Source organism: Lasioglossum baleicum, chromosome 7, assembly GCF_051020765.1.
Source record: "Lasioglossum baleicum chromosome 7, iyLasBale1, whole genome shotgun sequence".
Taxonomy (NCBI): Eukaryota; Metazoa; Arthropoda; class Insecta; order Hymenoptera; family Halictidae; genus Lasioglossum; species Lasioglossum baleicum.
This window is the reverse complement of record NC_134935.1, coordinates 9,992,302-10,019,165: the sequence shown is the minus strand read 5'-3', so window position 1 is coordinate 10,019,165 and position 26,864 is coordinate 9,992,302. Positions and strand designations below refer to the sequence as shown.

The 26,864-nt window shown below is 37.9% G+C and overlaps 2 protein-coding genes across 2 annotated transcripts; both read right to left on the bottom strand.

Annotated features, from left to right (window-relative positions):
* Nucleotides 1–553: 553 nt before the first annotated feature.
* Nucleotides 554–17,995, bottom strand: LOC143210794 (transmembrane protease serine 9). The gene is made up of 13 exons (XM_076427985.1): nucleotides 17,237–17,995; nucleotides 15,892–16,006; nucleotides 12,910–13,072; nucleotides 11,948–12,156; nucleotides 10,967–11,218; nucleotides 8,835–8,951; nucleotides 5,502–5,607; nucleotides 5,151–5,220; nucleotides 4,528–4,621; nucleotides 4,286–4,448; nucleotides 3,545–3,759; nucleotides 2,298–2,500; nucleotides 554–1,412 (listed from the first exon to the last, which is right to left on the bottom strand). Exons 1-13 carry the CDS (start codon nucleotides 17,348–17,350, stop codon nucleotides 1,230–1,232), a joined length of 2,004 nt encoding a protein of 667 aa, XP_076284100.1. The 5' UTR covers nucleotides 17,351–17,995; the 3' UTR covers nucleotides 554–1,229.
* A 1,309-nt stretch (nucleotides 17,996–19,304) lies between these two features.
* LOC143210783 (trypsin 3A1-like) lies at nucleotides 19,305–25,807 on the bottom strand. The gene is made up of 7 exons (XM_076427976.1): nucleotides 25,593–25,807; nucleotides 24,778–24,916; nucleotides 24,174–24,333; nucleotides 22,346–22,551; nucleotides 20,680–20,885; nucleotides 20,423–20,480; nucleotides 19,305–19,849 (listed from the first exon to the last, which is right to left on the bottom strand). The coding sequence occupies exons 1-7, from the start codon at nucleotides 25,656–25,658 to the stop codon at nucleotides 19,719–19,721; spliced, it is 966 nt and encodes a 321-aa protein (XP_076284091.1). The 5' UTR covers nucleotides 25,659–25,807; the 3' UTR covers nucleotides 19,305–19,718.
* Between the last annotated feature and the right edge of the window lie 1,057 nt (nucleotides 25,808–26,864).

The following is a 26,864-nucleotide window of genomic DNA, read 5'->3' as shown; positions in this document are numbered from 1 at the left end:
AGATGCTTTTTGGCGCACCAGTCGATTCATCTACTGAAAATGGAACACGTTACATTGGGTTGAAGCAAAAATAATAGTTTTTGTTCTTGAATCTTAAAGCTAGTATATGTATATTTTGCTTTATTTGCCAATTTGGTCGCGTTATTAGTAGATTGCGGATCTTTATGCATTTATGAAGAAATTGGTTGCGCGAAATATAGAACAGTAAAAGATTCTAAAAATTCAAGAATGTTGTAATGTTGCTTTTAATGTAACAAAGTCGTTAAGGAATGAAATCAATTTCTATGTTATTCCTGCTTCCCATAATCAATGCAAAACATTTTTATTTTGCATAAAGATTCACAGTCTAGTTATTAGATTTTGAAAAATTAATTGTTTTCTACTAAAATATTAGAAGAATTTATTTTTTAAAATGTTAAAAATTCGGTTATTGAGGAAAGGCGGAGTTTGCTATAGTCATCCTAACAGATTTTTGTGAATACACAAAATATAGTTTGTACAACCATATTTTTTGGTTGATCGATACGTCAGGGTCATCGCGGTGGAAGTACCTTTTTGTAAATAATTACCTAGAACTTTGTGTTGTTTTATTATTTAATTCGTTCGTAACAAATATTTAAGTCTTCGGAGTACACAGTGTCTTATTCATACGTTGAGCAAATTACAGTTTCGTAGTCTTATTTAAAAATTGGTTATCAAGACAATCTCATGAAACGCAAGGTACATGAAAAATTGAGTATTTCTCAAGTATGAGTTAGTCGCACTGGCTGGACGCGAGAAGTCTGTAAACCCTCCGGAGAATGTTTAACCCTTTGCGAGCGAGCAGGTTCTGATTAAAAATATTTAAATACTAGAAAAAATACATGTACCAATCTCCTGTCGTCTAAATAATTAAAGTATTTGTCCACGCAACTAGTCAAAGTTAACAAAATCTTAGATATCTAAACAGTATCAACTAATTCAAAGATTTCAGAGATTACAGAAGTTTGTGCAAGAATTCGTACAATTCATGCGGAATCGAGATTCGCATCTTCGAACTTTCATATTTGATCTGAATCAAAGTTATCGCTTACGATTTCGTTTAAAAATATCTCGAGTCTGTCGATGATGTTATAAAATTGCACACTATAGCCTGTGTGTTTCGAAACAATTTTTCTTCTGACGGCAGTGACTGAACGCTTTAGAAATTTCGTCAAAGTTGTAGTTCTCGTTGCATGGAAGCATCGGCTTCAGTTATTCTCGCAGAAGCAGCCTTCTCGCGAATGATAGATGATCCAGTCTATGTATCGCGTGACTCTTGTGTAGACGCCAGGATATCCTGGTCGTGCGCATCCGTTACCCCAGGACACTACACCGATAAGCTCGTATTTCTTGTCTTCGCGTTCAGCTATCAGAGGTCCTCCGCTATCGCCCTGGAATACCGAAGAACCATTGTAAGGGAAGGTAGAACTTCCACGTTGCGTCGGAAAGATACTTGAGAAATTAGCGACAAAGACTCGCTTCGAACCAGAACTTTCCAAGAAATACCGAAATAGTTGAAGGGTAGACTAGTGCTTCTCAAACTTTTTTACTCGCAGCGCACTTTACAGCAAATGAAAAAATTGCGGTGCACCTATTATATATATATGCATATATTTTAGTAGCTAATTGTTTTTATGATTTATATTGAGAATATTATTTTAATTATTTCGCGGCGCACGGTTTGGGAAGCACAGGAGTAAACTCTCGTTTGAAGGTTTGCAAGGGTGCGGGATATATCTACTCGTTCCTCGATAATGCAAAAGTGCGATTTTTCAGTAGTCAAAAGTCGCGATCGCCCTCAACAGTACTACTTTTACGTTTACGAGGCGTAATTTGCATTAATCGGAAGCATAAAGCTGCGCATGTGGCTATTTTCATAAAGCTGCGACAGCTACATGCTGCCGAATAATGAAAATTACGCCTCGTAAACGTAAGAATTAGACTTTTATAGGTCTAGATCGATCTTTTATTTAGCGCTTTAGACTACTGAAAAACCCCATCTTTGCATTATCGAGAAATGAGAAGGCGCATCCCGTAGCCCTGCAATTCTAGAATCTAGTCTCTACCCCATAATAAATAAATTATTAATAACTGTAAATAAAAATTCCGAAACCGGTCGTCTGACCGTACATCTGTTTCGAGTCACCGTTCGAGATGAAGCATTAATGACAGCGTGATAATTGAGGTAGTTTGAGAAGGCAGAGCCTGTACGAGACACGCGATGGCAGGCTGGAGAGGTTGAAGAGGGCTGGAGAAAGGGAAATAAAAGGTATTACTTGACAAGAGTCCTTCTTGCCGCCATGATATCCAGCGCACATCATGTTATCGGAGATCATACGGGGGCTGTAGCTGGTGTTGCGGCAATCCTGAAGGCTCATAACCGGTATCTCGACTTCCTGCAGGAGACACGAAGGTTTCCCATCCTCTTGCAAGGTGCCCCAGCCGGACGCGATTGCCTTCGTACCGATATACAAGTTATCTGAAAGCATTTATGCGACCCGTATGTAGATAACTGCGGAACGATCGGCAACGAAAAAGGAAAACGAACGGCCGAATCTAGCGGCAACGATGATGTTTGCTCGGCCTGGTCAACGTTTCGCTTCACGCCGACCGATCCACTTACGCTTTTCATTGAGCGCACATCGGTAACAGGTATAATATCGGTAACACGTGTAACACCGGTTACGCAATTCGGTAGCATCCACGGTTATCGAGGTTCGATTCGAACAAAGGCGAACTGCAGTCCCCGATTTACGAAAAATCGCCTGTTATCGCGTGATTGCACTCGGCCACGGTACCCGTATGTTGACTAATTTATGGCTGCAGTGGTGCAACCCAATCGGGCGGTAAATAATAGGCTGATTGACGGAATTGCGTAGCGAAACCCGGCCCGAATCGATGCAACCACCTCGCTCGACACGATATGTTTTTGTTTACGAATGTTTCAGCGGATATTGACGCTGGGGTTGGCGTCACGGACCATCACTCTCTCCTGCTACAACTAAAATGAAGCGTCTGTGCTTATACAGCGATACTTTCCGTGGAGAGTTAGAACAATTAGTTTCGTACAGGATGTGAACATTTTTTCAATAATTGTAATTGGCCGGAATTGTAGAGAAAATACTATAAATTGTACTTTACAACTATTTTATGTGGGCCTATATTGAAAATTTAAAGAATACGTAAAGAATACAACTTTTAGTATTTTCTTTGTATATGTTTGTATATTCTTCTTGTAGAATATGTAGCTTTAGTATTTCTTATTCAATGACGTCAACGTTCATTTCAAAGCAGTAAGTTAAAAAACGTGTGACAACAAAATGTTTGTATATTCTTCTTGTATATGTATGTATACAATATTCTTTTTATTCGTATTTCTCATATGTAATGACGTTAACGTTCACTTCAAAAATGCGCGACAACAAATTCAAAAGTACATGAACGAATCTCGCCACCAGGAATGCATAAAATCCGCAGTTGGCTAATTATTGTCTTTCGAGGTGAGGAGAAATTAAATGGTTACCTCTCACAGATGGCAAACATATGGGTCTAACGGCGTCGCTGAAGGGCACCCTCTCGTTCAGTCGCAGCAGAGCGATGTCGTTGTCGAAATTCAGGAAGCTGAAGTCACCCATCAGCACTCGGACCACGTATCTGGTTTCCACCCCCTTCTCGAGGCACCTGTCGTGTTCTCCGAAGGTGACCTTGATCATGAACCACATGAATCTGAAAACGGGACTAGAAAAGCTGACCATGCTCGTCTCGAGAACAGGACTATGATTAGCGATTTAAATGGAGATTTGAGAAAGGCACTCGGCGTCCTTCTTTGGTTTCATCGTCTGACCTATTCGTTAATTGGCATCTGTTTACGGACAATGACAAGCTGACACAACAAACTAGATAAGATAATATTACTTACTCTCCATTTATTAACCGTCGATGCTTCTAACCGTTCAACTGTGGATTTTATGCATTTTGTATGGTGTCTACAATCGTGGATCACAATAAATTATACAGGCCGAATGAAATAGAATTGATTCGATGGAATAGAATATTTACCGTGATGCTTTGTCCAATGGAACTCTTAATGTCAAAAATACATGTTGTAAATGTTTAGTTTCGGTTAAATAATTTTCATGTGTTTGCATTTTTCAAATGTTAGTAATGCACAATGGAAAATATTTTACAACACGTGATTGTGATTAAATTTTTTATAGTAACTGGATTGTTTTGGTATTTGAGGTTCTGTTATGGTTGTACATACCCTTTGACGCAATGGGCTGCGGTGAGGACGTAGCGGTCATTTATCAAAGTACCGCCGCAATAAAATTTGCTCAGGTACGAAAGCCTCGCCATCCATGGAAATTCGTTTATGTGAGTCGTTTGACCGCCAACTATGCGGCTTTCTTCGTTTCGTATTCCGCAACCTTTAAATTAGTAAAGTCAGTAAGTAAAGTGTAGTAAATTAATTTAAGTAAAAGCTTAAGAGAATATAGTCATACTCACTGCAGTAACATGGTGCAGGCGATTCTTCGGATGCCGGTGGCTTGTTACCAAAGATGCCGAAAAAGTTCTTCACTTTTTCAGCAAATGTTCCTGCCTAGAAGTTTGCTTACTTTATTCGTGTTTACACATACTTATTCATGAACAACCAGATACATTGATTTAAAATTCTACATTCTTAGATGTTCACAAACGGACAAGAGAAAAATGCATAAGATATTAAAATGCACAAGCAATGATATTTGTAGTCACGCGAGTCACACTTTCAGAGATTATTTTAAATAATATTACGACGCACAAGTGTTACGTGTTACGAATAAATTCTTGTAGTATTCATAATAGACATACGACGATTTTATGCATTTACAACAAAATTGTGTACGTCAAATTTTAAATGGCAGGAGAACTATTGGAATTTAGGATTGTCAATACAGTAAAGCCTTAATCTAAAAAAAACTATCGGGTCCGTGCTGTTTCTTAGATCGTGTCGTTCTACTATTTTTTCGTGACCTAGCCTAAGAAAAATTTAGGCAAGTGTCCCGCGAGAAAATAACTGCAACATTCGAAGAAGATCCTAATCCTGCGGTCGCTGGAAATAGAACGATTCGTTCTATAAATAATCTTACCTGGCAAGGTGTTGAGGCTAGTAATAGAGCCAGCCATAGTACTCCAAGGCAACAGGAGAACCTCATTTTCCTGTGATCGAGTTAAATCCTGCTTTATCGGTGTGAACTTTCGCGCGTCACGTATCAAAGGAAAGATTCTATCGGTGAAAGATTCGGCGCGCGCGCACGGTCAGGGACGAGTTACGGACATGTCCTTGGCCAGGTGTTACTATCGCCAGTGTTCCACGGCGACTGAGGGCGAGTCAGGTCGAAGAGGTAATTGCTATTCCAGAAGAGAAGGAGGGCACAGCCGACTGGTCGGCGACTGGACAGTACCTGACCAGTTGATGTTCACGTTCAGGGTCGAATTACGGATGACTGTTATTGACCGTCATCAGGGTCACGGGACCTTTTCGACGATTTTCATTCACCGACGCTAATCGACTTGACATTAATGCCCGAGTTGCTAGAGGTGTGACTATCGATTATCGATGTTTTACTGATACTTAACGATAATGTCGTTAAAATATCGTTAAAGCAAAAAGGAGGAAATCGCATTAACTCAATATTTCTTTGATCGCTGTTTCTTGTTCCAGCGGAGGCTGCCGTACTTATTATGACCAGACAGCGGATCTTTATGCATTTATGAAGAAATTCGTTGGGCGAAGTATAAAACAGTAGAAGATTTAAACAATTCAAGAATGTTCAATGTTGCTTTTAATGTAATAAAATCGTTAAGGGATGAAATCAATTTTTATGTTATTTCTGCTTCCCGCAATCAATGCAAAACATTTTGCATAAAGATCAGCAGTCTAGGAAGGGGGAGAGAATGCTCGCTATAAAATTTCAATGGCGGATTTTTATTAGTTTTTGAGATATTGATGAAAAACTTTCGAGAAAGATGGTTTTGAGTTCACCTCTCACATTTGACAATTTAACGTCAAATATCTCGGTTTACGAGGTATTTTTGGAAAATATGAATGTTGAAAATGAGAGTTCGCATAAAAACAGGCTTGCCGACGAAGTTTACAATTATTTTCACCGTAGAAACTGAAAGGTTGTACGGATCTAAAATCGGCAAAAAACCGTTTATAATTTGCTATGAAAAAATCGCGTTCAGAATTTCAGCAGACGCGAAATTTACGCCGAAGTATTCGTAGATGACATTTCGAATGCGATGGTGTTTCGGGCAACTTGTTTCGACGCACCCAAAATTCATTCTCCAGCATGCATAATGCAGATTCCCGGGGAGAAGTTTATGGCGACCCAGGCGCATCTTATTATACATATGCAGAGTTCTTATTACGTAGAAGCCTGGCGCGTCATTTGGTACCGTTTTACCGCGAACGTCTCACACTAACGAAACCCCGTCGCTTCAAGATAGAAGAAAGAGCCGTCTCGTACGATATCACCATTAAGGTCTGGTTTTTCCACTTTCAGCTAAATTACGATGCGTCTATGTCGTTCTTCGGACGTATGATCTTTGATTCGCGAGAACCGAAAAAAGTTGTTTCTGTAATCCCCCGACGCCGCCGAGAGGAATTCCTGTTTTCACGGTGTTGCTCCTATCAACTATAGTATTTTTAGCCTGCGCGAAATAACGATGTTATTCCTAATGTATTTGTTTCCAAATGCTTAGCGTGATCTCACACACGAGAGGATATTTCAGCTCGCAATTTTTGTGTTACACCTTGAATTGTGGTAGATATTTTCAAGCGCAAGTAAGATTTAATTGTAAAGCAATGATTAGTTAATGAGAGGAACAATGAAAATGTAATTATAAATGGAATAGGTACGATATATGTATTGTAGAAACTAAGAAAGAACGATATTTTTAATGAAACGGTGATGCTTTAGATTAGACTGCGGATCTTTATACAAAATAAAAATATTCCGCATTAATTGTGAGATGTAGGAAGAAAGTAAAAATTACTTTGATCCCTTGACGACATTGTTACATTAAAAACAACGTTACAGCGTCCTTAAATGTTTCTAATCTATTGCTGTTTTATATTTCACCCAATCAATTTCTTCATAAATGCATAAAGATCCGCAGTCTAATTATAATAAAATCGGACTGCGGTTCTTCGCGTAAAATAAAAACTTTCCAAGTTAATTGCAGAGATCAGAAGCGGAATAAAAATGTATTCTTTCTTTTGATAATTGTATCAAGTCGAAAATAATGCAATAATTAAATTCGTTTGATTTTTTGTAACAGTTTTTAATTTCTTATAACAGTAAAAATATCAATTTTGTCACATAAATTCGCAGTCTAATAATGATCTAGACCAGTGAAATCCACCGTTCCTTCAAAAAGAAAAATGTAAGACGCTCAAACTGTAGAAAGAATGGTTAAATTCGTAAGTTTTCCATTCGTCGAGCAGCGACTTCAATGCTTGGCTGGTAGCATACATAGCAAGCGTAAAGCATGTATTTTCTTTCTCTCGCGCATTCTTACAAAAAAGGAATTGATTTAATACTTCGATCAATACTATATGTACTTATAATAGCTACGAAATTCAGAAATAATTTTACGACGAATAAAAGATCAAGTTAAATATATTTGTTGTAACAGATCGACATAACACATACAACGATTGAGTATTGTTTTTAAATACAGATGCATCGGCGCACGTACCGTTGTTCTGCTGTCGGCAGAGCGTACGCTTCATTAACTTAATTCTGGTTTAACATAAACCGTTACACACGCTAGTGATTATGCCAGCAACGTTTCGCTGCCATTCACGCAACAATAGGTGTGTCACGAGTACAGGAAATTGTACAGTCAATAGCAACTTGTCCACGAAATATTACATTCTTTTTCGAGACGTGTGGAAACAAGAAGTTTTTGGGTACTTTCGAATATATCGTCACTTCTTCTGAAACATAATTTATTTACATAAATTCTGACTACTTCGCAGGAGCACGTTTCATAGTGCAAGGAACTTAAGTTCTTGAGTTAAAAGTGTATGATACCTTTTATCACTTAAGTTCAAGTGCGTCGTTATAATACTACCTATAGAACTATTTATTTACATTACTAAATGATCTAATATTACACGCTGTTTCTTAAAAGTGTTAGATTTACATTACATGTACATGTTTTTCAATTTCACAGTGTTCATCTTTGAGCCATCCATTATATTTCGTCGATTAACACGAGTCGGTGATAATAATTACAACTGTTTAGTCGTTCTCACGGTTTGTTATTTTTAAGTGAAGCCTTCTATGGTTTACTATTTTTTTTTTAAAGGATAGCGCGTGCAAACACGGACAACGCGGTCGAAAACTTACTGCGTACCGTCAATTAAAGCAGGCCTGGGCAACTGGTGCTCCGAAAGTCGATGACGTAGTACAGGCTACCCCCACTATCGCGCTCCAGTAAGTAACCGATTCTCTACGTCATCGACTCTCGGTGCATTAATTGCCAAGACCAGAAGGAACCACTAAATACAGTTGAAATTATATCGTGTTCAGTGTCATTAAGAAAAATGCCACATAAAAGTTGGTGAAAGTCCCATAAAAAAAGTAATCAGAGATAAAGAAGTTTTGTAAGTGGATTAGCAGTGGTTCACACCGATATAGTCGGCTCCGTATTGGATTACGCTTTTCTTACGATTTTCTTAGATCAACTGCACGTTGTCTTTCCACACGCGACAGAGAATAAATAAATTGTCTATCCCTGAATGATTAATTTCCCTCAGCTTCCACATATACATCCTTCTTTCATGTTCGCGTTGATCCAATTCAGGTACTTGGTTACCCTAGTATACACGCCAGGATATCCTGCTCTGCCACATCCGATGCCCCAGGAAACTATTCCTGCATTTGGGAGTAAAGCAAAGTTAGAAAGTTATACACTATGTTAGATCAGTCTGGAAATTCTTGCTCCTTCGCAACGGAAATTATACTTGGATGCCAATTATGAATCGATCTTACGTCTCTCAAATGAACGTCGCGTCGTGCCGGCGTTCTCTAATGAACATTCCACTTTCATAATTTCCAAAACAGTTCCCAATTTCTGTTAGTATGAAGGTCTAATGAAGGTTAGTATGAAGTATGAAGCTCTTTCCTTGCGATTGCTTCAAAATTACATTAAGAATGTATGATTTTTATAACTCTTAGTAGAGGAATAAAAATCTAGTTTTTGTATGAACTTTCATTAAAATTGTTCGCAAATTATATCATAAATTCAATCGCGGTGAAATATTTTACGAATATTCACCCTGATAATTGCTGGCCAACGAAATCAATATAGAGAACTTGCCATAATACCGTCATTAGTGGCATTAACACTGATCCGGCAAAAGCAGCATGGCCACTCATTACTAGACTGCGGAGTTTGCGCATTTATGACGAACGCGAATAGGCGAATTAGCACAGTAGAAGTATCTTAAATTGAAAGACTGTAAGAATATTATCGTTTTAAATTCAGTAAGATTAATAAAGGATTGCGATCGATGCAGAGAATATTTAATTTGTACAGGGTGTATAAAAAGTAATGTTCATCCGTTCTAGGGGTGAATCTACACCTGTGGATCGGTGGATATTTGTAAGGGAAACTTGCCGCCAAATTGTTTATAACGAAGAAAATCGTTGGTAAAGTTGATTTTTACATCAACACCTTCTACTTATCAAGAGGAAAAAAAGTTTGACAGGAGCCACATGTCGCAAACAAATAGTTAGTGAGATATAAGCTGTTAAAGTTTTTGAAAAATTTGAATGTGTAGAATTATACGTATAGACAAAAGCCTACTACTACAGTCCACCCGACCGTGTCGATGAGACAGAACACATAATCGTGTGCGTGCCTCGACAAACGAAAAAGCGACATTCGTCGCTAGGCCCGTACCAAGTGATCGTCTCCCTGCCCATTCGAATCATAAAAAAGTAGCAAAATATGAAAGAATACCTTATATCCATTTTTATACATAAAAATATTAATCCTGGGTTATAAAATACTAATGTCAAGTACAGGTACTTACAAATTTTTCGGAATCTCTTGTTTCACCGTCGGATCAACAGGACACCGCCATTTGCGCGAATACGTCTCACAATAATTGTGAAGCACAAAACAACACATTATCCAAAATCGTGACAGCGAACGGGAAGAAGTTACTCTGACCACGATCAAAATAATACTGCGGTTGTCACTTCGGTTTTTCGTGAATGGTTAAGGGTGGATTTAGGCGGGGAAATGTAGCGACTGTTAATTGGACAGGGGTGTGTCGGAAGGATCTTAGGTTGAGAAGGGGGGGAACTGTCAAAGAAATTCCTTTCGGCATTGTCTACGGTCATCAATGACGTGTTTATAAGGGTAGTCCGCTGTCTCATCGACACGGTCGGGTGCACTGTAGTAGTAAGCTTTTGTCTATACGTATAATTCTACACATTCAAATTTTTCAAAAACTTTAACAGCTTATATCTCGATAACTATTTGTTTGCGACATGTGGCTTCTTTCAAACTTTTTCTTTTCTTGATAAGTAGAAGGTATTGATGTAAAAAACAATTTTACCAACAATTTCCTTTGTTGTAAGCAATTATGCGGCGAGTTATCTTACAAATATCCACCAATCCAGAGGTGTACATTCACCCCTAGAACGGATGACTATTACTTTTTATACACCCTGTACAACGATTCGCAGTCTACTGTATTATTGGGTTGGGACAAAAGTTCGTAGCGATTTTAAATTAAAATTTGAACATAAAATTAAGATAATTAAGGTATTTAATGACATATTTTTCATTCGGTTCTATTATTTGTTGCCATTTTTGAGGTAACGTATCGTGGTTTTGAATAAATCTATGAATAAATATCTTAATGCACGTGTCTTACCAACAATTTCGAGTCTGTCGCCCTCCTGCACGAGAAGTGGTCCGCCACTGTCACCTTGACAAGAATCGTGACTACCGCGGCCGGCGCAAATCATGTTATCTGTAATTCGATTGGCTCGATATTTCATCTTACGGCATTGCAATAAACTTAATATCGGTACTTGCACTTCCTGAACTATTCCCGCTAACATTCCCCCTTCCGATGTACGACCCCAACCCACCACGGTTCCTTCTTTCCCGGCAGGATCGGTGCCTGTGAACATCGATATATGCAAATTTCATAAATCAATTGCACAATTATAGATTTAATAAGTAAATTGGAGAAATACAGTAGCGGGAATTATGAATTTCATTTTACACGCTCATTAAAAAAATTCTTATTGGAACTTTATCAAGAATAAATTCTTTCCTATGTAGCGTACTATTCTTTAATAATTCAAGAAGGCAAGAAAATTGCGGCTGTTTAAAAAATGCAATCTTTCTCTAAAACTAAGTTCAAATATTTATAAAAATACAATAATTTAAAACATCGAAAAAATCGTACGCTACATTGAAAAGTATTTGTTTCATTTTGAGATCATATTAGATTTAACAATTTTCGTGTAGTACTTCTAAAGTATAATTTATACATATAATGCTTTTCTGAATATTTTCCATGCGACGATTCCGTCTTCATGCCTTATTGTTAACATTTCTATCCTTGATTTAACACAAGAACAAGTACCCTTATGTTTACTGTAAACATTGCAAACTTTAAAATCTGCTACACTGAAAGTTCTTAATCACGAAACGTAATAGATCCTCTTAATTCCCAAGAGGAGTTTTAAAGAAACTGAAACTTCGTAATTATAACTACTCTAATGAGTCCGAAAGTCTGAAGGCGTCTTGCAAGTTGGGTGTACCAACGTGTCTGAGTCAAGGATGGACATGTTTACTCATCGATCGAATTGTAATTATCCAAACTTTCTCCTTGGTGTCTTACCTGTTTTTGGTAAACAGACTGGCCGAACGCTTTTCGAGAATTTCACAGATTTCCGGAGTTTTAGCAGAGCGACGTCGTGATTGTACGAATTCATGTCGAAGTTCCTGTGACGAATCACGGCGCTCACTGCTCTCATTATAGCTCGCCCGTCCGTGTTCACATACTGATCGTAGTCTCCGAGAACCACACGGATTTTCGAACGTTTCAATCTAGAAAACACGTTGAATTTTATTGAAAATATTGGCTGGTACCATTCAGTGGATCCAAGAAGGTTTTCAACATTAAATAACCAATTTTCGAAAAATTGCCTACATTTAATTATGATAATGTCGGAAAAAACGATTGCACGTCAATAAATTTGGACTCGTTTTAAAGCTAGAAGCCTCTAGTTTCATAATCCATCGTTCATTTTGTCCTACGATTTTTTCAGAATGCATACTGGGCAAAAAACAAGGAACACGTTTTTCTCGAAAATGTTATACATTCAAACGTCTGTGGAAACTTTGAAAAATTTTTTTCGGGACTAAAACCGCTATAGATTTAAAGATCGAAGCTTCCTCTTCATAACGATACCTTAAAAATTGATAGACGATTTTTCTTAGTCGTTTTATCGAGCTTCGAGCGAGAAGTGTGCCATCAACTTCAAACTTGATCCTTATTTTTACTCCACAAACGGCAGCTTCATTTATCAGAAAATTTTTGTAAATTTTGGAGACGTTTAAACTTGCAACATTTTTGAGTAATAATGAGTTCTCAGTTTCCCTGCTGCTTGTTTTCAGGAAATTTTGTGTTTCTTTTTGAATCCACTGTGCATCACTCTTGCCTCATGTTTTCTGTATCATCATGTTCTGCAGAGTTGAGTTTATTACATACGCACAGAATCCACGGTCCGGTAATAATGTAAATTGTTTTGAGAGCCGCGGCGAGCTGCGACCTGCTCGTGGCGAAAATCAGAGACCTACCTACGTACACAGTGAGCCGCAGTAATAACGTAATCATTGGTAACGAGACTGGCCCCGCAATGAAAGCGACCCTCGTACACTAGCCGCGCCACCCAGGGATATTTGTTCGGGGTCGTGGGTTTTCCGCCGACGATACGATTCTCTTGATTGGACAGACCGCATTCTGAAAGGGAATTTGTCATTCGTTACTAAGTATACAGCCCCTGTTGAAATAAAACCATTCAATAATTGTATGGCAGGGGAGACCGGGGCAGGTTGATAGATAGCAATTATCTGGACACTGTGTATACATTGAAAAAAAATTGTACATCTGAAAAGTTTACCTCAGTCTCCGCTACAAAAGTCAACCGTTTATACAGGGTAGAGTTGGGCAAAAATTTAATCAACGATTGACGACTAAATTTGTACTTCGATCGTTAATCGCAACTAACAATTAATCTCCTAGTTCAGTCGTTAAAATTGTGGTTAACGATTAAATACTTATTAATCGTTAAAATTGCAGTTAACGATTAAATACTTATTAATCGGTAATTGCGGTTAACAATTAAATGTCTACTTTAGTCGTTAATTGCAATTAATGACTACATCCCTTTCAATTGTAATCGTCAATCGGATAATTGATTAATGATTAACCGCTGAAATTTCGAAATGAAATACGGAATCAAAATTATATGAATACTGACAAAAATGTCTATAGTATAAACTCTGTTTACGTGCTTTTATGTTTTTTTCCATGATTTCTTTTTTTAATCAACGATTGACGATTATCTTCATCAATCGATTGATCCAATCGTCGATTTTTTCGATGATTTATTCTTTTAATCAACGATTGACGACTAACTTCATCAATCGTCGATTTTTCGATGATTTCTTTTTTTAATCCTACACATAAATCAATCAATTATGATAAAAATTTTAATTGATTAATGCCCAACTCTGATACAGGATGGTTCTGGGAACTGTTACAAGTTACTGCTTTTTTTAAAGTAAATATAGAAAAAAATTATGTCATGATACGTCTAACTTTTTATGATCTTATTTGTTATATGGATGCACAGATGCAACCCCCAGGTGCAATTGCACTTTACTCTTTAACTCATCCCAATTTTTTTGTTGAACATTTATGACAAATATGAGTAGGTGTAATTTAAAATAGTATACACATCAGAATAATTTTTTTAAGACTACTGTTATATGTATTATCTTCAACCTACTAAACATATTAAGAAAGAAGAAAATTTCTATTTCACTCCAGTTTGTTGCAATTTAGGCAGAAAATTTTTACTTTGCATGAAGATCCGCTGTGTAATTAATTATCATATGTACTGTCATCTAATTATCATGATTTACTATTCTGGAGGGTCTAGTGTCAGATGTCTCGGCAAATAAGAATTCAATAAATTTTATGAAGCTTTCTTCCTACGTATTTACTTGTCCATGAAGGGTGGTCACAAATTTTTTCTTTAAAAAATAATTAAATTTGGTCACAAAGGTGCACGACAAACTCGGGTACAGTACTAAGAAAATCGTTCAGATATTTGAGTCAGTAATACTACTACATTACAGTACTACAGCTCGGTTGACCAGTCCAGTCACTAATTATGAAGAAACGCGCCCCGCGATCATTTCGACAGGACCTTTTAGTTGGAGCCGTTTAGATGAGATAGAGATCAGTTGGAGAAAGCGAATAGCGGTAGCCATTGCTTTTAATGCGTGCTTAGTTTGTCTCTTTCTATTTGGTCCCACTTTGAGTAGATTGCAATGACGGTCAAGTGTAAATTCTGTTATGTGACGCAACGGACCGGCGTAAAGGAACAAGAAGGAAAGTGATTTTTCAATTGCACTTTCGCTAATGCTACGAATGAAAACCAGTTTTTATCAATTCCGCTTTTTAATACGAATCTGGACGGTATTCAGGCCAACGGATGTTTTATTCTATTTGGTTGCTGTAAATTACACCGATTAGTTGCACCTTGTTGATCTTTTGGCATTTCGAATTTTCAATCATCCTCCGTATCACAAATGTATTAAATCTGCAGTTCTCCGTTAAATAATTAATGACGTTGTTAACCAGTTAGAATAGAAAGTTCGTAAAAAGGTGTAGATGAATTTCATTATTCTACTTTCCGTAGTACTCATGCTCCAAGATTATTAATCATATTTTTATCTACAGTGAAACGAATTGATATTCTGACGCTCTAAAAACGACGATAACTTTTTTAATATTGTACTATACGATTTGAACATTTTTGGGAAGCTGGAGCAATTAGTTTACTGCAGGATGTGAAAAGAAATTTTTCAAAAATCGCAATTGATTGAAATTGTAGATAAAATACTAAAAGTTGCATTGCTACAAATCGTTTATGTGGGCCTATATTGAAAATTTTTAAAATACGTTTTGTAGATCTGTATTAATTACATGCACTGTGAAAGTTTCATCGGAATCGGTTGTCAATCTTTAAACGTTTGTAACTCATTGCAACGTCGACCGATTTTGACAAAATTTTCAGGATACGTTTAATTGACACGGATCTATAAAACTTATTTTTTAAATTTTCAATATAGGCCCACATAAACAAGCTGTAGCAATGCAACTTTTAGTATTTTGATCTACAATTTCAATTAATTGCGATTTTTGAAAAAATTTCTTTTCACATCCTGTAGTAAACTAATTGCTCCAACTTCCCAACAATTATCGTCCTTTTTAGAGCGTCCGGATATTAATTCGTTTCACTGTATGTTATTCCCACTTTTATGGATATTTCTGGAATAATTAAATAAGAATGTAATAATTGGGAACTCCTTTCAAGGGAGTTCATTGGGAAAGTTTCAAGAAATCTCGAAACTGAGTTTCTAAACCTGCTTAAGTATTTCAATCTGCTGCTAAACACGTTTGTAATACTTAAATGGTGTGCTTTCTGAATGAACGTACACTCAGAAAAGTGTTAATTAAAGAAAAGAAAACTATGCATCTGGGCTTACCGCACGTGCAATTTCGTATCGTTTCATCCTCGCTGTCTCCACCGATACCGACGTCGAAACCGAACAAATCGTCGAACAGGAACTTGCCCTTTCGATTGTGTGTCGAATCCATCGTCTGAAAGAAACTCGTCACTGTAACACTTTCGCGGAGCGCTCACTTTCCATTACAAATAAGTAAGAACGACGAGAGACAGTAACCACGATTGATGGGTCAAGGTCTTTATCATTCATTTCCAGTATACTCGAGCGAATCGGGAATTTTGCGCGAGCGAAATTCATTTCGAAAAGTCACACTGTCTAGAACAAAGAAAATCGGCCAGGAAAAGCGTAAACTTTCATTCCAAGTTAACGTTGAACGGATACTGGTCATTTTAAAACAGCAAACTTTTTCAAGTTATAGTAGTTCAAACATGAACATACTTGTTCTGTCAACCACAATCGTCCGTCAGTGGTCTAAGGATTATTATTCGGATCTATTCTGACCCAGAGTTTATTCTATTTCTGGCCAATTAATTAAATGAACAGCTGTTGCATTATTATTAACATGCTATGAAAAGTACCTTCAAAAATATGTTTAAAAAAACTGATCCTGAACATCAACGATTATAAGGGTGGTCCAGCACATATTAGCACATCATTTTGGAAAAATATGTTTCTATTTTGAAAAATGAAGGTAACCTTGAAATCTTCGAAACTCTCTCACCTACAAAAACAGCGGAGATAATGATGTGCTAATTTGTACTGGACCACCCTGTATAAGTGTATAGTTAAAAGAATGGCGCGTCGAACGAGGGTGAATCGAGAAAACACAGAGACACGATTGACAGTGTCAATAACAATGAAAAATGACACGAGTCATACGCAGGAAATTTTACAGGGCAATTACTTAAAAAATTGCCAATCTTTTTATCGTATATAACCAACATAGAAATGTAATATAATTTGTTGTTATTTAGATACTGGGTGAATTGTCATGTATATTAGAGTTATAAAGTACAATTTAGCATATTTATTATTATACTCGTTTTAGAAATATTATTCGAGTTGCGTCACTTTCCTTATGAATGAATACCACAAAATTTATATATTTATTATTATTAGACTGCGGATCTTTATGCAAAATAAACAACGTTTCCATTGATTGCAAATTAATTGTCTTATTAAGCTGAAATGAATAAACTGATGTCCTTAAATCTTCGTAATTCGTCCACTGCTTTAAACTGCACGTGTCCATTTTTGTCATGAATGCATAAAATCCGCAGTCTAATTATTATACTTGTTCTAGAAATATATTTTGAGTCGTGTCACTTTCCTTATGAATGAAAGAAGCATCCACGTTACTTACAGAGTGATTCGCAGTGGTCGTCGGGCCATCTCCGAGGAAGTCGACGTCGAGGCAGGCGGTGTGAGCGAATAGCAGAAGGACCGATCCAAAAATCCAAGTTGGTCTTACGGTCATTTTTCGACGAGCGGCGGCGAAATGTCACGGTAGAATCTCTGTCGTGTCGCCCACCGAGCTTGCTAAGCGCTTGACTCTTCCACGGGTCGCCTGATGATCGCGCATTCTATCTCGTGGCCACGCACCATCCGTTGCTCGTAGATCTCCTTCACCTTCTGGCCCTGTACTTCATCCAGAAGCTGCAGGAGATCAGCGACGTGGTGCAGACGCTTTCACCGTTCCACCACGTAGACGCCAGACTGACCGACCAAGACCGAGCAGCCGTTCAACGCTCGCGAAGAAAGTTCTTTGTCCGTGTCCTGTTGCTCTTCCCATTCAGTACGCGACGCTGATCGCACGTGATCCTCTCGATTCGAAATTGGCAAGATGGTCGTGGCCGAGGATTAGTGTCACGCGATCGCTATCACCGCTCATCGATCGCGGGAGCCTCTATTTCCACGAAAGATCGACGCAGACCTTCCACCGGCGATACCTTAATTTCTAGCTTCCCGCGCAAAACGTCGCCCACTTCTTGTTCCCCCAGAGCTCCGATGCTCCAAGATTTTCACTCCTTTCTGAAAATTTCCGATTCGATTTTTCCGTAGATCAGAATTAACACGCAGCGAGTACTCATCTGCGCGCTATCTTTCCGAGATGGTCCTGTCTCAGAGCCAAAAGACCCTCCCACCAACGAGGATCGCACCACTTTTATTCATTCGAACCGACCGCCCCACTCTATCAACCGAAGACACGCTTTCGGAACCCTTTCAAAAAATTTCTCTTTCAGTGATCGTCCGGATGGACGATACGTGGACGACCTGGGTAAGTCCGATTGATGAAATCGACAAAGTTAACGGAGCCGCAGAAATGTCGCCTGGCCATGAAGAGGCTTTATTAAAAAAGTTTCCCCTAAATTGTTTCGGAGCTTCTCGGCTGCTGATTTGGCCGTCGCGTGCGCCATCGCACATGACAAGAGTTTTTACTTTCTCGTCGGGATTGTTGTCTTTGGTAACAATTTCAGAGGTACAATCGCGCGAGGAGTGTCTTAATTAAAAATAAATCTTTGAACATTCCTCCGAAGTAGAACGGGAACATTATTCTAGTTACGTTGTTACTGGCGTCTTTGACCAATGTTTAAAGGATATTAAAGTTGTTGAATTGAATTCACTTTCCCATCGGTATAAGGAGAATGCATTTAAGAGCATCACTTTATAGTTTCTTAAGATATTGTTAAACGCACGGTTCGTTGCAATGAAACTATTGTTAACGGATCGCTTTCTTTTAAAGTATTTCGTTGTTGCATCGAGTTCACTTTCTTATCAGCTCGAGGAGCTGCCATTCCTGTTTCAATTCGGGAAGAATCACAGGAGTCGCTGGTAACGGTCTGAAGGTTTCACTAACCCACATTCACCATTGAAAGCAAAACGTCTCTGACTACTGACCCGGTTTCCGTTATTGCCCGTTCATCTCGATCGGGGACTCTGTCGTTTATCTAACATCTTTTCCTTAATGTCTACCTCTTTTTTTCAGCCGGATTTTCAACGACCGTTACTTTTTACCGGTTTGCTGTAGACCGGCCGGTTTTCGGGGTTTTTCCGCTCGGAAAGAAGATCGATGTGCTTATTGCAATTGAAATATGAAGAGCGACACAAAAACTCTAGGGTTTTTCGCCTCTTTCCGATCCGTCGAGTTCTAATTTTTGCTAATTATTATTTAATGTGTAACTATTTATGAATTCAAATGAAATTTTACTACTCCACCACGTTTCTATTTACCATTTCGATAGAGATGAATATTAAATATAATTTAATTGAATGTGTTCAGAATGACGACCTTGACAACATACTTCAAAATCATTAATTTCGGTGAAGAGTCCCCTTCTCTAACCTACCATAATAACTATTATTATTTCCGCGCATCGCCATTTTTGGCAGTGTTTTATAAAAATGTAATAATAGAGTTTAGTAAACATATTCTTTATTTAACAATCGTTTCGTACGAGGAGTGCGACGTCGTGTAGAGTCAGCACACGTTTATGTACATAGGACTAGATTACCTTAACTACGTGCAACGAATCAACAACAACAATAAATTAATGATTCACAACGATAACTCCATGGTAAATGGTCTGCAGCTATTTACAAAAATATATCTTTATCATCCTGAATGTAGAATCGTTTAAGAATACGTGGTCGATGAAGCTTGCTGGTATACGTGTATGTATCTATGTATACTATATCTTAATACTGATCGATCTAGCTTTACCGAATAATCTTAAAACATTATAGATATTAATAAGTTCAAGGCTCGCAAGGTGCTTGATCGTTTGTTTCTTAAGGTACTGGCTGTGTGTCACGCTGGTGAGATGTTTCGAGACATGTGTTAGAAATTAGTGACGTGGCGGTGGACAGACGCATTCACCGTCTAAATGATCTGTCAGCCATCCGAGGTAGTTTGTCAGTTTCGTGTAGATGCCTGGGAATTTCGGTTTCGCGCAGCCTCGGCCCCATGAAATGATACCTGCACAGAAAATGATTTCAGCACGTATTTTAGGTAGCTATCTTATTTATGGAATTTTGTGTCCTGTTAAAATATGGAAAATGTTCTTGTGGGAGATTATTGAATAAATTCATCCAAAGCACGTCGTCTTTCACGCTTATGTTCTGTCGCCCTAAGTTCTGTTCCCTAAAATGAATGTTAAAAAAGTACGGTTTACCATAACTAGACTGTTCAAGTCCAGATTAATTGTATTGAATTCAAATTAATTTTCTGTTTCATACGTCTTCGAAGATTTTACATATTTTCAATGCACACACAAATCTGCGAACTGATCATTGACTGTTCTACAGTAACGTCGCGTTCACTGTCCAACAGCCAGTGTTCTGCACGGACAGTGATCGCGTACCGACATTATTTTTTTATGACTGCGTCTCCGCGCCGACCGCGCCGAGAGTTCAAAAGAAAGCCGAACGTAGAAAAGGACAGCAAGTCAGTGGCGTGGGTAGGCACTGGACAGTGATCGCGTATCTGATCGCGGATAGTAAATGCGACTTTACTGTAACAACTATTGTAAATATTTATTGATGGCCTTACCTACTACTTCAAGGTGTCCATACGTTCCTTTCACGTGAAGAGGGCCACCGCTGTCACCCTTAAAACAATGATGGTACATCATGAATAGTATTCTTACATTAGAAAATACAATAACCGACAACGTACGGTTTCTAAAGTTTAATTCAGCAATATGAAATTTGTTTTGAGATCTCAAAATATGTGACAAGACTTTAATGCCCATCGCAAAAAGTCTTGATCTGCAAAGAATTAACATGAGAAAATGGTCAAGTACTTACGAAGCAGGCGTCACGTTCGCCTTCCAGATAACCAGCGCAGAACATATTCTCGGTAATCCGCTTCTTCTGATATCCTGCCTGATCACACTCTTCCTGTGATAAAATTGGAAGGCTAACTTTTCGCAGTTCAGTGCTCACAGCTTGATCCTCTCCGGTTCGACCCCAGCCGACCACTGTAGCCGTTGCTCCTGTGTAGTCGATAGCTTCTAAAAATAGAATGAAATCTGTTCAGCCTTGCGCTTCTAATCCCAACATTTCAGGAATAAGATTCTCTAATTTCTATTCATTTTATTTGAGGGAATTACGTAGGTATATGTTAATATACTTGGGCTGAACACATCGGGAATGTTTACAGGAAATAGCCTTATACTTTTCATAGTTGTAGACATACTTTTCATAGTTGTAGACATACTTTCATAGTCCTATATCTTTTCATAAAATTAAATGAAAGTGGAGCGAATTAATTTGACAATTCTATATAGAGCATCGAATATCAAAAATTCTAAATTTTCAGGCAATTATGTACAAAAAGAAATTGGCGCGTCGCCTCTGAAGGATTAAAAAACCCCCAAGGAATAATTAAATCATCTTTACTGTGCATTTTTAAAGAATCTTACGAATTTCACTTGATTTAGTTGACACTTTTCATCAGAGGTGGGCATTATTTGGCGAAACAGATATTTCAAATACTATTTAATATTTTAGATTTTATTTTGCTTAAAGAAAATAGTATTTTAAATAAGATATACAATTTCGAAAATAAAATATTTCCATTTTAACAATCTGAACCTCAAAATAAAATATTTCTATTTCAACAATTTGATTCAAAAAATAAAATATTTCTATTTTGACAACCAGAAACACGAAATAAAATATTTTACTTTTTGCATTGTTATAATACTCTGAGAAACCGCATAAACATATAGTCTATCTTATCGTTAAGAAACGATTTACACTCATAAATGTATTGAATCCGAACCATTATTTTCAGCAATAATATTTAAAATTGAAATTGAAAATAAAGACAAAATATAAATATTTTCAATATTCTTCAAATAAAATACTATTTTCAAAAATTTTACTGCCTCAAATAAATTACTTTATTTTCAAAAAAATGACTGCATCAAATAAATTATTTTATTTTCAAAAATTACTGCATCAAATAAAATATTTCATTTTCAAAGTTGTACACATTCTTTAAAAAATAAATAGGATTATTTACTATTTACTATTTAAAATACTATTTTCCCCAGCTCTGCTTTTCATCCTGTTAGGGACTTGTACATACATACGTGGCGTAGTGGTGAAGTGGTTACGGGTATTTCTGGTCAGACCTCTCAGCATTTCTTATTGTTAGCTGTCTACTATGGTATCATAATGGAACTTTCATTGTAAGATTATGTTAACGTATGTTTCGAAAAATAACAACAAATTCTAACATCGTTCGTAAGCGCAATCGTTATCTTGGACGTTTATCAAGTTTTGATTTGCGTTCGTTGTCTAATATCGCCTCTATGTAAATGTTTAGCTCGATGTTTATTAGTTGCGTGGTCAATTCGTGTAATCGTAATGTTCTCGTCGCGTGTCTACAATCAACTGCTTAGGGTACCTTTCTCGTCTCTGTCCGAGCGATTGCGCAACTCTATAGTGCGACACGCATACTTACTGTCTTCGGGCAAACACGCGGTTCTCACGATACCATTCACATCCACGGGACGATCCATTTCGATGATAGCGATATCGTTGTTGAACGTGTACGAGTGAAAGTTCTCGTGGATGGCGACTGATTTGACGCGGCGAACTATTGCGTTTTTGTCCAATTTCGGACGGTCGCTGTCTGCCAGAACCAGTTTGATGCTCTTCGTGTTGAATCTGGAAGGAGTAACCGTTCCTTTACACGCGTTTTGATACAATCTCACATCGAGGACTTGATAGTAAAATGGCCCGCAGACGATATGATTCATTGTACGACAAGTTCAAGAAACAATTGTTCTTTCGAACGGTCGAAGCAACTTCTGTCGTACAACTAGTCGTACGATAAATCGTATCGTCTCACAGTGAGGTATTTGGCCTGAAAAAATGGAAAAAATCGATTTCTAAATTTTTGTGTGTGTCATAAAATTTTTGCTGTCCGCCGTAGTTAAAGGTCTGAAGCTGCAATATCGTTTTTTCTATTTGTACACCCGTAAAGTAGTAAATTCCATCGAAAGTCAAGAGACTTTAAGGCGCGCTTTGCGTTCTTAAACAGTCTCTAAAACAGCATCCGTTCATTGGCGATTTTCAAGTGTTTTAAGGAAAATTGTGTAAATTCTTGTATTGAACAAAAGTTGTTCAGGAATATATACAGAGCACTTTCGCGAAGATTTCATTTTGTGTTATCATCTAAATTAGTATAGTTATTAATATTTGAACATTGCCAATAATTCTGTGAGTCCTTTTACGATTACAAAACTTTATTGACGATTTTGTTATATTTCTGTGCGAGTCTGCGTGCTCTTTTTGGTCTCATTACATTCGGTAAAGATTTGTGATTATAGGCCAACAAAAGTTTGATTCCGGATATGTCCGGATTCAAATTTTATAGTTAATTTAGTATTAAGCGTTTAGCAGCGTTTCGCGTACGCCTGTACGTTCAGCTACGCATGGCCTCAAATGAAGAAGAAACATTATCCGAGGAAGAAATTTCTGATGTATTTTCGGATGAAAATTAATGGTAATATAATTTTAAAATATTCTTATAATATAACGGGTGAGTTATTTAAAGTGAAACAGACGTATATCTTGGAAATTAAGCATTTTGGAGAAAAATGTTTCGGACAAAAGTTGTATGGTTTCGAGGGGGACATAAAATGGTGTCATTGTTTGTTTAACCCTTTGCACTCGGAGCTACTTTGACTCGAAAATGAAACATTTCTTCCGACCTGGTATAATTCCATACTGTATTATTTTTTTTTTGTTTTTATAGATATGAAATATTTTGAATAATGGTACATCAATTTTTAGTGGCGACTCTGGTTCACCCCTCTTGTAGCGTTAATAAATTTTTCCCAGCAACCTCTGCAACCCTTAATGGTCCGAAGCATTTTCGAACCCTTATTTTGAAGCCAGCATGAAAGCATGTCGATCCAGCAATTCAATGTCGTTGTCATCATATAATGATGCATTTATGAATTTGCTAATACAGTAAAGCCTTCGATCTAAGAAAAAACCCGCGGGCCCGTGCTGTTTTTTAGATCATGCAGTTCTACTATTTGTGACCTCGCTGACCGCGTCGAACGTAGAGAAGGACTCAGGCTTAGATCAAGGCTTTACTGTATTGTTCTCACGTTTATATTTCCATGGAATCTGTGCAAATGTAGCAGAATGTTAAAAAAAAATGAATTTGCATTATCAATTGTTTGAAATAGCAGTGTTCCAGAAATATAAAAATCCATTTCAGACGTCGTTATTGAAGGTTTCATGTTCAGTGGAACGTTTTTCATGTCAATACCTACCCCTCCATACAATGAGCTGCCGTGAGCACGTGTCTCCGAGTGATTAAACTTCCTGCGCAGTAAAATGCACCATGGTTGCTGATGCTAACCATCCACGGGTATTCGTGTACGCTGGTTACGTCTCCACCGACGATCCTAATTTTTCTTCCCACACCGCACACTGTAACCGGTATTAATTCACGTAGTACCATTTTTTAATGTAATTTACCTCGATAAAAATTAATATCGTGAAAAGACAAATTTATTTTATTTATTAAAACAGAGGGTGGAAGTTGTTTTAATACAGGGGTGGATACTACCCCACCCGTATTATTTTTTTAGACAGTATAATTTTTACATTTTCTTCAGTACTTTTTAATATATTTACAAAAATCATAATTTACTACAGCAAATGCTGTCCACTTCAAGAAAAAGTGATGTAAAAATTAAGATTCATTATATTTTAATTGTGGAAGTGAATGCTAACCTACCTCTATCATATTTTTGGACGGTACAAATTTAGTATTTACTTTACACAACAAATAAAAAAAAAACCATAAAGTATATTTAAGTAGTTCATGTTTTATTTAGAAACGATTGGTTTCATACCAGCCACCACACTTACCACAGTCGCTACAGACGTTCGGTCTCTTCGAAGGACCAAAAGACGGCGAATTGAAATCAAATTCCGTTCCTGCATTCGTAATGTTATAGGGTACTTGGGCATTCGAGGTGCGAAGGAAGCTCCTATTGATCTGCGTTATCTGAAAGGAATATGAAGAAGTAGAGTTATTTTCCGGTTTTTATACAAATTTACATTTTCCTAGACAAATGTCTAGACACAATGAAATTATTCATGAAATTTCAACATGATTTTCATTTAACGTGTTTCTCACTCTTATCAGAACTAATAAATGTATAAAATCTCTGACTTGCATGTCGTATTTCAATTTCATATTACATGTTTCATCATCATTGTCTCGCAGAATAATAATTAAAAATCTAATCGCAGTGGTTCTTGCTTCGTACTGAAATAATTTCATTGCAAACATCCAGGATTTTGGCAATCTTTAAGACACAGTATTTTATATTTTATATTTCCAAGGAATTAGCGACATTTAACCCGTTGTAATTTCTTAAGAAACAATCGTACAGCAAGATACATGGACTCATTTCAAAGCTTGAGGATTCTATTGTCGCGCATCATACATTTTCCTCTAAAATATTTTTACAAGGTGTAGTAGATGGGAAACTGAAGACCCATTTCCCCTGAAGAACGCTATAAATTGAAACCTCTGTAAAAACATTAAAAAGTTTTATTCGCGAACGAGTCCGCCACGGATTTTTAAGATCGAAGACGCACTCGCTGCAACGACTTGTCCACCTGTTTTCTGACTGTGGCCCAGTGTGCGGCGTGTGAAAATGAGATGCAGAACTCACCGCTGGGGGCAACGCGTAGCTGGAGCAGCATATCCCCAAGAGGATGATGAAGAGTTTCTGTAGCATTGTGGACCGACGAGTACGGATAACGGTATTGCAGCTTGTATGATCGTGGTTCGACAGGTGGATCCTCTGAATTTCGCGATCTGCGACCGGTCGCCCGGATGGTATGTCGTGCCCGTGCTGGAGCCGGGGCGTGAAAACTCTAAAAGTATCGCGATCGTTTTGCCGTTTTATAGTAAATTATAACTATCGAAGGAACCCGGTCGGTGGGGATCGTCAACCTTGAGTGGTGCGATTGCATTGGCAGATGTTGCATGTGACAGCTTTTAAATCAGCCGCGTCGTGTCCGTGTACACGCGGCGTTGTCTCACCTGTACAGAGACCACCCACCATTGACACAATAGCAAAACGCTGATTTGACCGTGTACAAACACCGAGGACTGTGCTTGTCTCTCCAGTCGAGCATCACCACCGTCAACGAGCAATGTCAATACGGATCTACTACTTCTCCCCCTTCTACAACCTCGATGTCCTTCGTTTGCTATTGTTCTTCATCTTATTTTACGACTTACAGCTCCCTCCCGCCCCTCCCCGTCTCGGCTCCACCCATCCCTCTACTCGGTTTTCCAGATCTAGTTGACTGGATCAATGTCACTTTCGTCAACCGAAAGCCTTCGGCGCTTCCAGCCATCCTCTTCTGGCATTGTTCTCCTTCGGACGGAGGACCCGTGTCACAGATAGCCTGTCGGGACACGCTGGTGGGCGGAGCAGATGGAAGAGGAGTGGAGACGCTCGCTCTTGTGGTTGTCGACGATCGTGCGTTACATTTTCGTCGAGTTCGCGAGGACCAAGGTCCCGGATGTCCGAAGACGAATAGAGAATCATCGGGAATTGAGTTTATGACAGTTTATGTTGGTAACAAGTCTGGCGTATTTGCTCGGAGAGTCCCTTCGTACACGGTGGGTGTAGAACGTATATGATCATTCAATCTCGAATTCTCGAGAAATTCGATATTTAAACTGTGATAATTAGACTGCGGAATTTATGCATTTAAAACAGGAAAAACATTAGAAGAATTTAAAAATACTGTTACATTATTTTCAACCTATTAACCATATTAAGGGAGAAAATAAATTTCCATTTCATTCCACTATGTTGCAATGCAGGTAGACAATTTTTATTTTGCACAAAGATCCGCTGTCTAGTGATATAAGTAACGACAACAAATCTAGTCTCATTATTAGACTGCGGATCTTTATGCGTTTACGG